Below are 15618 nucleotides of genomic sequence, written 5' to 3' on the forward strand. Positions count from 1 at the left end.
TTCACTAAGCCTCAACTAAGTTGAGTTGGGGCTAACCCAGCTTGTGTACATAAATCCTGATGGTCGGATTTGCATCCAGATAGTCCTCGATTTACGACTGCAATTGAGCCCAAAATTTCTGTGGCTAAGCGAGACATATGCTAACTGCATTTCGTCCCATTTTACGACCTCTTTTGCCACATTTGTTAAGTGAATCATTGCAGTTGTTAACTTAATATGGTTATTAAGTGAATATGGCTTCCCCCACTGACCGCTTGTCAGAAGGTCGCAAAAGGGGATCACATGACCCCGGAACATTGCGACCGTCATAAGTATGAACCAGTTGCCAAGCATCCAAATTCTGATCACGTAGCCACGGTGGGGTTGCAATGGTCGTAAGTGTGAAAAATGGTTAGGAGTCCCTTTTTTCTGCGCCGTTGTAACTCCAAATGGTCACTAAGTAAGCTGTCGTAAGTCGAGGACCTGTGGAGCTTCACCAAGGAAGTCTTCAGGATACCAGCAGCCCTTCCCGGTTGACAAGCAGGCGGAGATAATAAGTAGCTTTTTTCAGTACCCTTCTAACTTAGAACGGACATTAAATGAACTGCCTTTGGCAATTTGCCATCTGACTTTTGGGTGGATTCTCACGCTTAAAACATGCTACAACATGCTTAAGCCTAAATCGCATTAACAGAGGGATACAATCAAGATCAAGGGAGGTACTAATACTACTCTATAAAGCCTTAGTAATGCCACACCTAGAGTCCTGCATCCAGTTTTGGTCAACACGCAATAAAAAAGAGGTTGAGACTCTAGAAAAAGTGCAGAGAAGAGCAACCAGGATGATGAGGGGACCGGAGGCTCAAACATATGAAGAACGGTTGCAGGAACTGGGCCTGGCTGGTCTAGTGAAGAGAAGGACCAGGGGAGACAGGAGAATATATTCCAATATTTGAGGGGCTGTCCCAGAGAGGAGGAAGGGGGTCCAGCTATTCTCCAAAGAACCTGAAGGCAGGAGAAGAAGCAACAACGGATGGAAACTGAGCAAGGAGAGATTCAACCTGGAAATAAGGAGGAATTTTCTGACAGTGAGAAAAATCAACTGATGGAACACAAGTTACCTTCGGAAGTTGTGGGAGCTTCATCTCTGGAGGCTTTCAAGAAGAGACTGGACTGCCATCTGTCACAAACGGTGCAGGGTCTTCTGCTTGGGCAGGGGGTTGGACTAGATGACCTCCAAGGTCCCTTCCAACTCTGTTAATCTAAATTCAGAAATTCATCCCTGGAAGCTTTCCAGAAGAGGCTGGACTGCCACCTGTCAGAAATAGTGTAGGGTCTCCTGCTTGGGCACGGGTGGGTGGGTGGGGTTGGACTAGATGACCTCCAAGGTCCCTTCCAACTCTGTTATTATTCTGTTATTCAGAAATTGCGAGAGCTTCATGCCTGGAAGCTTTCCAGAAGAGGCTGGAGTGCCATCTGGCAGAAATGGTGTAGGGTCTCCTGCTTGGACTAGATGACCTGCAAGGTCCCTTCCAACTCTGTTAATCTAAATTCAGAAATTGCAAGAGCTTCATTTTATTTATTTATTTATTTTATTTATTTATTTTGTCACAACAATATATGTAACTATCATACAGAAAGGTTATATAGTATATAAAGGTATAGAAGAAAAGAAAAACAATAGGACAGGAACGGTAGGCACGTTTGTGCGCTTATGCACGCCCCTTATGGTCCCCTTAGGAATGGGGTGAGGTCAATAGTAGAAAGTTTTTGGTTAAAGCTTTTAGGATTATGGGAAGAGACCACAGAGTCAGGTAAAGTATTCCAAGCACTGATGATTCTGTTACAGAAGTCATATTTTCTGCAATCTAGATCAAAGCGGTTGACATTAAGTTTAAATCTATTGGTTGCCCTTGTATTATTGCAATTAAAGCTGAAGTAGTCTTTGACAGGAAGGACATTACAATAGATGATTCTATGAGTTAAACTTAGGTCTTGTCGAAGGCGACGGAGTTCCAAGTTTTCCAAGCCTAGGATTTCAAGTCTGGTGGGATAAGGTATTTTGTTGGTTTCAGAGGAGTGGAGAACTCTTCTTGTAAAATATTTCTGGACACGTTCAATTGTATTGATGTCAGAGATATGGTGAGGAAGCTTTCCCTGGTAGCTTTCCAGAAGAGGCTGGACTGCCACCTGTCAGAAATGGTGTAGGGTCTCCTGCTTGGGCAGGGGTGGGTGGATGGGGGGGTTGGACTAGATGACCTCCAAGGTCCCTTCCAACTCTTGTTATTGTTATTATTCTGTTATTCAGAAATTGCGAGAGCTTCATCCCTGGAAGCTTTCAAGAAGAAACTGGGCTGCCATCTGTCAGAAATGGTGCAGGGTCTCCTGCTAGGGCAGGGGGTTGGACTAGATGACCTCCAACGTCCCTTCCAACTCTTGTTAAATCTGAATCCGAAACCGTTTTTCTGCTGCTCCCATCGAGCATTTCCCCTCCACCTCCGCCTGGGCGCGCGGCTGGCACTTTGCCCACGCTCCCTTAAGCCCCCCCCCGCCTGTGTGCTTCCTTTACGGCGCTTCCCAGGCCCCGCCCCTCCTCCTCCTCCACCCCTCGCCGCCCCCGCCCTTCCGGAGGGAGGGAGGGAGGGAGGGGAGAGGAGAGAAAAGGAGGGGTGGGCGTGGCCACCAGGCTGGCGTTTCGCTTGCTATTGTCTATCGCGCGCTTCGTCCTCGGCGGAAGAATTTCTCCCCGGTCCCTGCCGAGGGGCGACGATGCCTCAAGATGGCGGAGGCGGCTGAGCTGAAGGTAGGCGGGAGAGAGAGAGAGAGAGAGAGAAGGAGCGAGCGAGGGTGGGGGGGAAGAGAGACACCAGAGAGAGAGAGAGGGGCGGGACTACAAAGCCCATTATCCTCGGCGAGCTGGGATCTCGGGAGATGGGAGGATGAGGAGAGGGAATTGGGGAAGAGGATTGGGCGGCGGGGGCGCAAGGGATGCAATTTGAGAGGTGGTGGTGGGGGCTCGCCTGTCTTTGGGAGGGGCTGCAAAGGTCCAGGAGGCAGGATTGGGGGTGGGGTGGGACAGTTTTGTGGGAGGGGGATCAAGAGAAGTTAAGGGTGGGCTTGGGGATAGGGGAAGGAGGAGGGGGCAAGGGGTGCAATTTGAGAGGTGGGGGCTTGCCCGTCTTTGGGAGGGGCTGCAAAGGTCCTGGGAGGGGCAGGATTGGGGGACAATTTTGAGGAGGGGATCCAGAGAAGTTAAGGGTGGGCTTGAGGGTAGGGAAGGAGGAGGGGGCAAGGGATGCAATTTGAGAGGTGGGGGCTTGCCCGTCTTTGGGAGGGGCTGCAAAGGTCCTGGGAGGGGCAGGATTGGGGGGACAATTTTGAGGAAGGAGGATCCAGAGAAGTTAAGGGTGGGTTGGGGAAGGGGAGGGGATGAGGGAGGGGCAAAGTTCAATTTGAGAGGTGGGGGCTCGCCCGTCTTTGGGAGGGGCTGCAAAGGTCCTGGGGGGCAGGATTGGGGGACAATTTTGAGGAGGGGATCCAGAGAAGTTAAGGGTGGGCTGGGGGAGGGAGGGAGGGGCAAGGGATTTAGTTTGAGGGGCTCCCTGTCTTTGGGAGGGGCTGCAAAGGTCCTGGGAGGGGCAGGATTGGGGGTGGGGTGGGGTGGGGGACGTTGTTGAGGAGGGGATCCAGAGAAGTTAAGGGTGGGCTGGGGGAGGGAGGGGATGAGGGAGGGGCAAAGTTCAATTTGAGAGGTGGGGGCTTGCCTGTCTTTGGGAGGGGCTGCAAAGGTCCTGGGGGGCAGGATTGGGGGGACAATTTTGAGGAGGGGATCCAGAGAAGTTAAGGGTGGGCTGGGGGAGGGAGGGAGGGAGGGGCAAGGGATTTAGTTTGAGGGGCTCCCTGTCTTTGGGAGGGGCTGCAAAGGTCCTGGGAGGGGCAGGATTGGGGGTGGGGTGGGGTGGGGGACGTTGTTGAGGAGGGGATCCAGAAGTTAAGGGTGGGCTGGGGGAGGGAGGGGATGAGGGAGGGGCAAGGGATGCAGTTTGAGTGGGGGCTCGCCTGTCTTTGGGAGGGGCTGCAAAGGTCCTGGGAGGGGCAGGATTGGGGGTGGGGGATAATTTTGAGGAGGGGATCCAGGAATATAAGGGTGGGGGAGGGAAGGGAAGGGGGAGGGGGGATGAAGAGAGGGGGGCAAGGGATGCAGTTTGAGGGGGGGGCTCGCCTGTCTTTGGGGAGGGGGCTGCACTCTGGGAGTTGAAGTCCACAAGTCTTAAAAGTTGCCAAGGTTGGAGACCCCCTGAGTTAGAGCATTAAGGCAGAATGCAGGTTCTTGATTTGGGTCGGAAATTGTTGCCTGGACCCAGCGGTGTTGTGTGTGGTGACTTGGGTCAGGCAACTGTGTCTTAAACAGATCGATGAATCGGACTAATGCAGGTCGTCCTCGAGTTACGACCACAGTGGAGCCCAGCGTTTATGTTGCAAAGCGAGATATTTGCCAAGTTGAGGTTTTTTTGCCCCTCTTTTACGACTTTTCTCTGCACGGATCACTGCAAGGTCGTTAAAATAGTAAACCCGGTCCTTAAGCGAATCAGGCATCCCTGTTAGTTTTGCTTGTCGCAAAAGGTGATCACATGACTCTGGGACCCTAGCGACGGTCATAAATACCTTGTTCAAGCATCTGAGTGTAAACCACGCAACTATGGGGTGGGGCGGGAATGCTGCAACGATCATAAAAAAACAGGTCTTGGGTCCCCTTTTTCAGTCTCATTGCAACTTTGAATGGTCACTAAAAAACCAACTGTTGTAAGTTGAGGATTACCTCTAGTTTAGTCTCCAAGATCAAGGGATTGTAGCAGTTGTTTAATCCAGTGGTGTGTTTCAAATTTTTTTTACTACCAGTTCGGAGGGGCGGGGCTTGGTGGGCGGGGCAGGGGCAGGATACTGCAAAATCCCCATTCCCACCCCACTCCTGGGGAAGGATACTGCAAAATCCTCATTCCCTCCTCACTCCAGGGGAAGGATACTGCAAAATCTCCATTCCCTTCACACTCTGGGGAAGGATACTATAAAATCTCCATTCTTTCCTCACTCCAGGGGATGGATACTGTAAAATCCCCATTCCCTCCTCACTCCAGGGGAAGGATACTGCAAAATTTCCATTCCCTCCTCACTCCAGGGGAAGGATACTGTAAAATCCCCATTCCCTCCTCACTCCAGGGGAAGGATACTGCAAAATCTCCATTCCCTTCACACTCAAGGGGAAGGATATTGTAAAATCTCCATTCCCTCCCCTCTCTGGGGGAAGGTTACTGCAAAATCCCCATTTCCTCCTGATCAGCTAATAGCGATACATATTTATATAAAGTTACAATTTTTCCTTATTCAGTTATTCCATATTTTCTCTTGCTATGACTCCTTATTTTATTACATAAAAATGTATATACCAATATTCCCCTTTTCTCTTTATTTCTGTCTCTTCTTCTAACTTTCAATCACATCATCCGTGATTTTAAAAAATCATTTTCTTTCTATTCTACCTAACTCCTAATCATGTCACTTACCTACAAAAAGAAAGGGAAAAAAAGGAAAGAGAGAAAGAGAGAGGAAGGAAGGAAGGAAGGAGGAAAGGAGAGGAAAGGAAAGAAAAAAAAGAAAGGAAAGAGAGAGAGAGAGAAAGGAAGGAAGGAGGAAAGGGAAGGGAAGGGAAGGGAAGGGAAGGGAAGGGAAGGGAAGGGAAGGGAAGATCAAAACAATACCAAAAACAGGAGGGTCCTTTTTCAACACATGGAGGGCTGCACGAATGCTGTTTTTTCAAAGATTTGAGTGGTCCCACCCATAAGCCGAGATCCTGGACTGCCTTCTCAATTTCCTACTCTTCTCTCTTTCTTGGAAATTGGCTTATTTGCAGCAGCCAAGATTCATCCCTGCTGGCCCCTTTCGTCTGTGTGTGTGTTTGTGTGTGTTTGTGTTTCTTGTTTGTCCCATATTTCATTAACCCAGGGGAGGTTTGCTCTAGCTGCCTGTTGAGAGGGCCATGATGGGGTGTTTTATGTGCGTGAGAGATTGGGCTTGAGAAGCAACTAGAGAAAATTACGTTAAAATGATGTGCGGCAGCTATCAATTTTTTAAAAAAATTTGCATTTATATCCCGCCCTTCTCCGAAGACTCAGGGCAGCTTACACTATGTCAAGCAATAGTCTTCATTCTATTTGTATATTTATATACAAAGTCAACTTTTATTGCCCCCAACAATCTGGGTCCTCATTTTACCTACCTTATAAAGGATGGAAGGCTGAGTCAACCTTGGGCCTGGTGGGACTCGAACCTGCAGTAATTGCAAGCAGCTGCTGTTAATAACAGTCTGTCTTACCAGTCTGAGCCACAGAGGCCCGTGCAGCAGCTGTCAATCTCTGATCATCCATTGTCAAATCTGTTCTTGGGGGCTTAGAGCCATGATGGCGAACCTATGGCACCCCAGCCCAGCTCCATCGTGCATGCGCGCACGCCTTCCGCCGGCCAGCATACGTGGGAGCAAGGGACATGAGGCAAGGGCGAGGGGGCAGGTTGGTGCAGGAGGCTTTCTAGGCCCAAAATGGGACACACGACCCCCTGTTTTCGGCTTGGAAAGCCTCCTGCACCAAACTTCAAGCCAAAATGAGGGGCGGAGGTGAGGTGGCTGCGCAGAGGGGGGGCAGGGTGCATGCGAAGGGGACGGATGTGCATGCGGGGGCGGGGGGTATGCGCAGGGGCGCTCGCATTGCATAATGGGGGGGGTCTGGCACACTTGTGTTCATTTGCAGGCACACATATGCGCTTTGGGCACTCAGCACCAGAAGGGTTAACTATCACTGGCTTAGAGACTTAGAACAGTTCTGGAGAATGTTCTGCAGGTAGTCCTCGACTTACGACCACAATGAAGGCCCCCCCCATTATTATTTATTTTTTTGCTAAGTGAGACCGCTGTTAAGTGAATGTTGCCCCATTTTCGGACCTTTCTTGCCACAGTTGTTATAAAGTCATAACTCGCCTTGTACAGCGCCGTTGTAACTTTGAAAGGTCGCTAAATGAAACTAAATCACCCCCAAATGATTTTTTTTGTTTGTTTACATTTATATCCCGCCCTTCTCCGAAGACTCAGGGCGGCTTACAGTGTGTAAGGCAATAGTCTCATTCTATTTGTATATTTACAAAGTCAACTTATTCCCCCCCCCCCAAACAATCTGGGTCCTCATTTTACCTACCTTATAAAGGATGGAAGCTGAGTCAACCTTGGACCTGGTGGGACTAGAACCTGCAGTAATTGCAGGCAGCTGTGTTTTAATAACAGGCTTCTTACAGCCTGAGCCACACCACGGCCCTTGATGATGATCTGGTGTGTGTGTGTTAGCTGTACCATAATGGCTTGTTCAATAGGAGACAATACAGTAGTGGCCAGAATTGTGGAAACCTTTTGGGAAAAGTGTATTTTCTAAAACTTAGCTAATTTTTTTTTTTTAAAGTATTTATTTTGTCAAACACATACGAAACAATATATATAAGTATAAGCATGAAATAAACACACAAAATGAATACAACTAAAGGGAACATTAGGACAGGAACGGAAGGCACGCTGGTGCTCTTATGCACGCCCCTTACAGACCTCCTAGAAACGGGGTGAGGTCAACAGTAGACAGGTTAAAGTTTTGGGAATTTTGGGATGAGACCACGGAGTCTGGTAGTGCATTCCAGGCATTAACAACTCTGTTACCGAAGTCATATTTTCTACAATCGAGATTGGAGCGGTTCACTTTAAGTTTGAATCTATCATGTGCTCGTGTATTGTTGTGGTTGAAGCTGAAGTAGTCATTGACAGGAAGGGCGTTGTAGCAGATGATTTTATGAGTTATGCTCAGGTCACTTTTTTTTTGGAGCGGTACCATAAAATTATATATCAATGGAAAGATCATTGAATCAAGAATGTAATGCAATAACTTTTATGAAGGGTTTGCTATTAGAATAGCAGTGACAGTACAAAGAAGGAAAGTGAAACATGTAGAAAAAAGCGAGATATACAAAAATTGTCCCCTTGTCAGTTAATACTTCGTTAACCTTTAGCATGAATGACGGCCTTACTAGGTCTTCCCGTGGAGTCAACCAAGTCTTTGAGTTCTGCAGCTGTTATCATGTGAAACCAAGATGGAATGATGGCTTCTATTAACTGGGTTTTATGGCTGGGTCGCTTCTGATTAACCAGTTTCTTGAGTCGGCTCCATAGTTTTTCAATTGGGTTAAGGTCTGGGCCATTCCAGCAGTGGAATAGGATTATCTTGAAACTCCAAAAAAATAAAAAAAAATGGTGTTATAAAGTTCACTTTCATAGATTAACAGAGTTGGAAGGGATCTTGTAGGTCATCTAGTCCACCCCCACTGCTTATTAGAATAGAATAGAATAGAATAGAATAGAATAGAATAGAATAGAATTTTATTGGCCAAGTGTGATTGGACGCACAAGGAATTTGTCTTGGTGCAGATGCTCTCAGTGTACATAAAAGAAAAGATACGTTCATCAAGGTACAACATTTACAACACAATTGACGGTCAATATATCAATATAAATCATAAGGATTGCCAGCAACAAGTTATAGTCATACAGTCATAAGTGGAAAGAGATTGGTGATGGGAACGATGAAACGATTAATAGTAGTGCAGATTCAGTAAATAGTCTGACAGTGTTGAGGGAATTATTTGTTTAGCAGAGTGATGGCCTTCGGGAAGAAACTGTCCTTGTGTCTAGTTGTTCCGGTGTGCAGTGCTCTATAGTGTCGTTTTGAGGGTAGGAGTTGAAACAGTTTATGTCCAGGATGCGAGGGATCTGCAAATATTTTCACGGCCCTCTTCTTGATTCGTGCAGTATACAGGTCCTCAATGGAAGGCAAGATGGCCTTATATACAGTGGCTTGCCCTGTTGTCGTCGTTAGGTGTTAAACAGCCCCTTCGAGCACTGAAGATGTTACCTAGTTGGGTCATGAAATGTCTGCCAGAGAACCACCGAGCGCAGAAAACCCCCAAGGATTCCACCCAATGAAATATCAAGACGCTTAATCCTCGACTTACGACCGCAATTAAATGAATCGGGCTTCCCCAGGGACTTTTGCCCGTCAGAAGGTCGCAAAAGGCGATCGTGTGACCCCCCCTGCAGCCTGTCATAAATATGAAGCATTTGCCAAGCGTCCAAATTTTGACCACGGGGCTGCTGCGGCGGTCACAAGTGTGAGAAATGGTGATAAGTTCGTCCTTTTTTCAGTGCTGTTGTAAATAGGAAACTGGTGGAGAGGAAGAGAAGTGAGGGAGGATAAGGAAAAAAAAAACCAAAAAGAAATATTGACTTCCAACTCTCTCTGTTGCCATAAAATAAGGCATTAACATCCAATAGGGCCTCTGGTGGCTCAGACTGGTAAGACAGTCTGTTATTAACACAGCTGCTTGCAATTACTGCAGGTTCAAGTCCCACCAGGCCCAAGGTTGACTCAGCCTTCCATCCTTTATAAGGTAGGTAAAATGAGGACCCAGATTGTTGGGGGCAATAAAGTTGACTTTGTATATAATATACAAATGGATGAAGACTATTGCTTGACATAGTGTAAGCCGCCCTGAGTCTTCGGAGAAGGGCGGGATATAAATGCAAATTTTTAAAAAAAGAATAGAATAGAATAGAATTAGAATAGAATAGAATAGAATAGAATAGAATAGAATAGAATGGGATTCTTTATTGGCCAAGTGTGATTGTACACAGAAGGAATTTGTCTTTGGGGCACATGCTCTCAGTGTACATAAAAAGACAAGATACCTTCGTCAAGAATCATAAGGTACAACACTTAATGATAGTCACAGGGTATGAATAAGCAATCAAATCATATTAGGAAACAATATAAATCATAAGAATACAGCAACAAGTTACAGTCATAAGTGGGAGGAGATGAGTGATGGGAACGATGAGAAGATTAATAGTAGTGCAGATTCAGTAAATAGTTTGACAGTGTTGAGGGAATTATTTGTTTAGCAGAGTGATGGCCTTCGGGAAAAAACTGTTCTTGTGTCTAGTTGTTCTGGTGTGCAGTGCTCTATAGCGTCGTTTTGAGGGTAGGAGTTGAAACAGTTTATGTCCAGGATGCGAGGGGTCTGTAAATATTTTCACGGCCCTCTTCTTGATTCGTGCAGTATACAGGTCCTCCATGGAAGGTTAGTAGCCATGGTTTTTCCTGCAGTTCTAATAATCCTCTGAAGTCTGTGTCTGTCTTGTTGGGTTGCAGAACCAAACCAGATAGTTATAGAGGTGCAGATGACAGACTCAATAATTGAGTCTCAATAATTGAGCCCCAGATTGATGTTGCTAAGGGTGAAATTGCTAAGGGTGAAATTTGTTAAGCGAGTTTTTGGTGCAGTATTCAGGTCCTCAATGGAAAGCAGGCTGGATAGCAATTGTTTTTTCTGAGAAGAGAAGAGAAGAGAAGAGAAGAGAAGAGAAGAGAAGAGAAGAGAAGAGAAGAGAAGAGAAGAGAAGAGAAGAGAAATCAAGTCTGTCTTGTTGGGTTGCAGAACCGAACCAGACAGTTATAGAGGTGCAAATGACAGATTCAATAATTCCTCTGTAGAACTGGATCAGCAGCTCCTTGGGCACTTTGAGCTTCCTGAGTTGGCGCAGGAAGAACATTCTTTGTTGTTCTTTTTTGATGACGTTTTTGATGTTGGGTGTCCATTTTTGATCTTGCGATATGGTAGAATCTACAAATTTGAAGGTCTCTACCATTGATACTGTGTTGTCTAGTATTGTGAGAGGTGGAAGTATGGAAGGGTTTCTCCTAAAGTCCACCACCATTCATGTTAATCGTCCTTCTCTTCCTCTCCCACCATTTTCCTATTTACTTTTGTATTTTGTATCTTATTTTATCAGGTAACCGAATAAAAACGTCAAACCATAACTTTGAACAGTCCCTAATTGGGCTGTCGTGAGTAGAGGACAATCGTAATATTTTTCTTTCTTAGTTTTTTTTTAAAAATACAATTATCCGCATTTTTAATTTTCCTCTTCATCTACGTTTGTCCTCCAGCACATGGTTATGAGCTTTCGCGTCTCGGAGCTGCAGGTGCTTCTGGGCTTCGCCGGGCGGAACAAGAGCGGGCGGAAACACGAGCTGCTCACCAAGGCGCTGCAGTTGCTGAAGTCGGGCTGCAGCTCCGCCGTCCAGATGAAAATCAAGGAGCTGTACCGTAGGCGTTTCCCCCGCAAGATCCTCACCCCTTCGGACTTGTCCATGCTCCACCTCCAAGCCGGGCAGCTGCCCTCGGCCACAGCGTTGACTCAAGGCGCCATGTGCCACTTGCCTTACGACAACGGCGGGGTGGCGTCCGGAGTGCCGGCCGGCATGCTGCCTCCCGTGCCGATGCTGGGGTCCAAACATGAGGCCGACGTGCCTCACCTCTCGCCCCCCATCCACCCCGTCCATCCGGACGTGAAGATGCGCCGGCTGCCCTTTTACGACGTGTATGATGAACTCATCAAACCTACCACTTTGGGTGAGTCCTCTACCTGGGCCGGTTTGGGCTCTGCTTACCGTGTTTCCCCGAAAATAAGACCCCCGTCTTATTATTTTTTTTCAACCCTGAAATAAGTGCTTGGCCTTATTTTCGGGGAGGTCTTATTATTTTGTGGCGCGTGGAGCAAGATGGGGCTCCTCTTGCCATCTTGACATGACATGACATGACATGACATGACATGACATGACATGACAAAACATAACATAACATAACATAACATAACAACAGAGTTGGAAGGGACCTTGGAGGTCTTCTAGTCCAACCCCTGCCCAGGCAGGAAACTACACCATTTCAGACAAATGATTATCCAACATTTTCTTAAAAATGCAAATGGAGCATTTACAACTTCTGCAGGTAAGTTGTTCCACTTATTGATTGTTCTAACTATCAGGAAATTTCTCCTTAGTTCTAAGTTGCTTCTTTCCTTGATTAGTTTCCACCCATTGCTTCTTGTTCTACCCTCAGGTGCTTTGGAGAATAGTTTGACTCCCTCTTCTTTGTGGCAGCCCCTGAGATATTGGAAGACTGCTATCATGTTTCCCCTAGTCCTTCTTTTCATTAAACTAGACATACCCAGTTCCTGCAACCGTTCTTCATATGTTTTAGCCTCCAGTCCTCTAATCCTCTTTGTTGCTCTTCTCTGCACTCTTTCTAGAGTCTCAACATCTTTTTTACATCGTGGCGACCAAAACTGAATGCAATATTCCAAGTGTTGCCTTACCAAGGCATTATAAGGTGGTATTAACACTTCACGTGATCTTGATTGTATCCCTCTGTTTATGCAGCCCAGAACTGTGTTGGCTTTTTTAGCAGCTGCTGCACACGGCTGGCTCATATCTAAATGGTTGTCCACTAGGACTCCAAGATCCCTTGGTAAGATGGTAAGATCCAAGATCTTACCTGATTTCTAGCTCTGTCTCTCTAACCCTAACCAGAGGAAATGGCGGTCTGAACCGGCCCAAACCGATCCGAACCGGCTGAATTCCACCCCTGAGCAGATGCCCAATACAGGTCGTCCTCGACTTAAACAACAATGCATTTAGTGACCGCTCAAAGTTACAATGGCACTGAAAAAGGGGACCTGTGACTGTTTTTCACATTTGGATCATCCCTGTGATCCAAATCCAGATGCTTGGCCACTGACTCGTATCTACGACAGTCGCAGTGTCCCAAGGTCACACGATCCCTTTTTGCCACTTTGTGATGGGCAAAACCAATGGGGCAGCCCGGTTCACTTAACCACCGTGTTCCTAACTTTACTCACTGCAGTGATTCACTTAACAACGGTGGCAAGGAAGGTCGCAAAATGGAGCAAACCCCACTTAACAGCAGAGGTTTTGGGCTCCATTCTGCCACCATCATCACCATTTTCATCCTAGCAGCAAAAAGGAGGCTTCAGGGGGGCTGCTTGGCGTAATTCCGGGCATCCTTTAAAATCCAGAGGGTGGGCATGAATCACCAGTGCTTCTCTTTTTTTATTTTTATTTATTTTTTATTAAACATAAAAAAATTCAGTTTCTGCATAAACAGTGTGTTGTCCGGGTACAGTTAATTTTAAGAAGTAGTAATCATAATAACAATATTCACAGCAACAATGATCACATAATATTTGCTTATTCGTTTTAGTGAACCTTCCTTATGTAATCATTCTCTTACGCTTTTAAATTTCTTAACGTCTGTTTCTGCTAGCTAGCCATTGATTAAAAACAAATCCCAGGTTACAAAGCATTTGTCATGTCCCACTCCTTCGCTGACGGCCGGGTCAGGGAAATCCGAATCAGGCTTGCCTCTGCAGCTCTGCCCAAAGTCCTAGCAAAGTCCTCAAGGCAGGCAGGAGACCAGAAAGTGATTTCAGCAAGATAAGGTAGACTTTGCCTGACTCAGAGAATGCCAGAAAGCAGATCCTTTATATAGGCCATGGGGTGTGGCTCCATGACTCAGCACTTATCCCGGCCTGCCCCTCCCTTCCTTCTGTTGACGCCGCTTATCAATTCTCCTGAAGCGAGGGTCACTCCAGTCTGCAGCTGTTGGTAATTGACCTCCCTCAGGCTCACATGCTGTGGGGGAGGGGGAGGGGTCTAGTTGCTCCGTTTGCCTGGGCATGGAGCCAGGGCTGGGGGCTGGAGGCCCTTCTTCCTCAGCCTGTCTGGGCATGGAGCCAGGGCTGGGGCCGGGAGGCATGCTAGGACATTCCTCAGCGTTCGGAAGCAGATAAGAAGGCCCCGGCTGCGGGGAAAGCGGACGAGGCACAACAGCATTCGGTTTCTTCCTTCTCCTTCATTCCAAGTGTTAATCTATCCATTTCTGCACATTCTAATTTTAAATTACATTTTCCTCTGTTTTGGGATCTCTTCATTTTTCTGCTGTTATGCAAACACAATTCTAACTTCTGTTAACATGTGTAAAATTGAATATGTATTCCAGAGGTGGGCTAACAACCGGTTCGCCCAGCGCTGGAAATGTGAGCATGTGCACACGCCCGCTAGCTTTGCATGTACGGGCGCCGTCCACGCATGCATGCGGTGGCCCAAAACACGGCAATTTGCTCCCGCGCACTGTCCATGCATGCGTGCGGCATCAAAAACACAGCGATCTAGGCAGTGGTGGGATTCAAATAATTTAACAACCGGTTCTCTGCCCTAATGATCAGCTCAGTAGGCATGGATCAGTGGTCATGTGACTGTGTGGGTGTGGCCAACTCAATGTTACATATGTTGGTGGGGCCTTAGCTGTTACAATGTAATAAGGGTTAACTAGAGAGGCTGTTTCTGTAAGAAGCAGGGCAATAAAAAAGTAGGCTAGAAATACCACCAGAATGTTGCCTTCCTTACAGGATTAGCCCTGTAAAGTGGAAAAAAACAAAATAAGTTTTCTTCCAACAACCAGTTCTCCTGAACTGCTTAGGAAATTAACAACCGGTTCTCCCGAATAGGTGCGAACTGGCTGAATCCCACCACTGGATCTAGGATGGGATTGCGCCCGGGTGGGTGTGCGGCACCCTCAGGTCACTATTAGCGGTTCGCCTGAACCTGTACTAACCGGCTGAATCCTACTGACCTTGTATTCCCTGACATTGTGCTTCTCTCCATGCAGCTTCGGTGAACAGCCAGAGATTCGAGGAAGCCCACTTCACCTTTGCTCTCACTCCTCAACAGGTGCAACAGATTCTCACTTCCAGGTAAGGGTCCCTTTTTCCCCTCTCTTGTTATTTGTGATGGAGATTTTCAGTCCTGCAGATTCCTGGTTGTCCCAAAGGTGCTTTTTTTTCAAGAGGCAACTATTTGAATCCCACCACTGCTTCTTCTCAACTTCGACAACTTTTAAGAGGCGTGGACTTTCAACTCCCAGAATTCCCCAGCCAGCCTGGGCATTGAAGCCCACACCTCTTAAAAACTGCCGAAGTTTGAGAAACGCGGTTCTGTTGACCCCCTTCACTTTGGTTCTTTTCATTATTTTTTTTCAGGGTAAAGTTTGGAATGTCAAACAACAGCCACAATATATATATTTCTCATATATATATATATCTCCTATCCTCTTTCCATCCACCCATTTATTTTTCCTTTTCAGCGGTTCTGATGAGCTCTGATCCTACCTACTGATTGTCAGAATGTCATCAGCATTCTGTAATGTCACAGAAGTTAGTTCAATGGGACGAGAGGTCTAATAATTGTTACATATACATACGGGATTCCCAAATTTGCTTTGTTATTTTCTGGATCAAATTTAAGCTTCTTTTCTTCTCTTTTCCCCCTCCCCCCTCCAGAGATATCTTACCTGGTGCCAAATGTGATTATACGGTACAGGTGCAATTGAGGTAAGAAAAGGTTAAGTTAAAAGAATGTTTGAAAAAGCAGCAAAATATGTGTTGCTTGGGCTATAGTGGGCAGGAGAGTTCCTGACTCATCCGTCACCAGGGGACCTTGTAGGTCTTCTAATCCAACCCCCTGCCCAAGGCAGGATACTATGAGCCACAGCAGTGCAGTGGTGAGAGTGTGGGTACTTCTGCTAACTGCCGGCTGCCTGCAATTTGGCAGTTCAAATCTCACCAGGATCAAGGTTGACTCA

At 46.8% G+C, this 15618-nt stretch overlaps 1 protein-coding gene across 6 annotated transcripts in view; it reads left to right on the plus strand.

Annotated features, from left to right (window-relative positions):
• Positions 1-15618, plus strand: part of PIAS3 (protein inhibitor of activated STAT 3) — a 47038-nt gene that overhangs the window by 7539 nt on the left and 23881 nt on the right. The window contains exons 1-4 of one of the 6 annotated variants that reach the window (XM_058159849.1): positions 2655-2782; positions 11067-11532; positions 14647-14731; positions 15317-15367. In XM_058159849.1, the coding sequence (XP_058015832.1) occupies positions 2759-2782; positions 11067-11532; positions 14647-14731; positions 15317-15367 (626 nt within the window). In that variant the 5' untranslated portion in view covers positions 2655-2758. Of the gene's footprint in view, positions 1-2654; positions 2783-8772; positions 9239-10553; positions 10578-10606; positions 10755-11066; positions 11533-14646; positions 14732-15316; positions 15368-15618 lie in introns of those variants that run through there. The other 5 variants (XM_058159851.1, XM_058159854.1, XM_058159850.1 and 2 more) reach the window with 5 other exon arrangements.

Source organism: Ahaetulla prasina, chromosome 17, assembly GCF_028640845.1.
Source record: "Ahaetulla prasina isolate Xishuangbanna chromosome 17, ASM2864084v1, whole genome shotgun sequence".
Classification (NCBI taxonomy): Eukaryota; Metazoa; Chordata; class Lepidosauria; order Squamata; family Colubridae; genus Ahaetulla; species Ahaetulla prasina.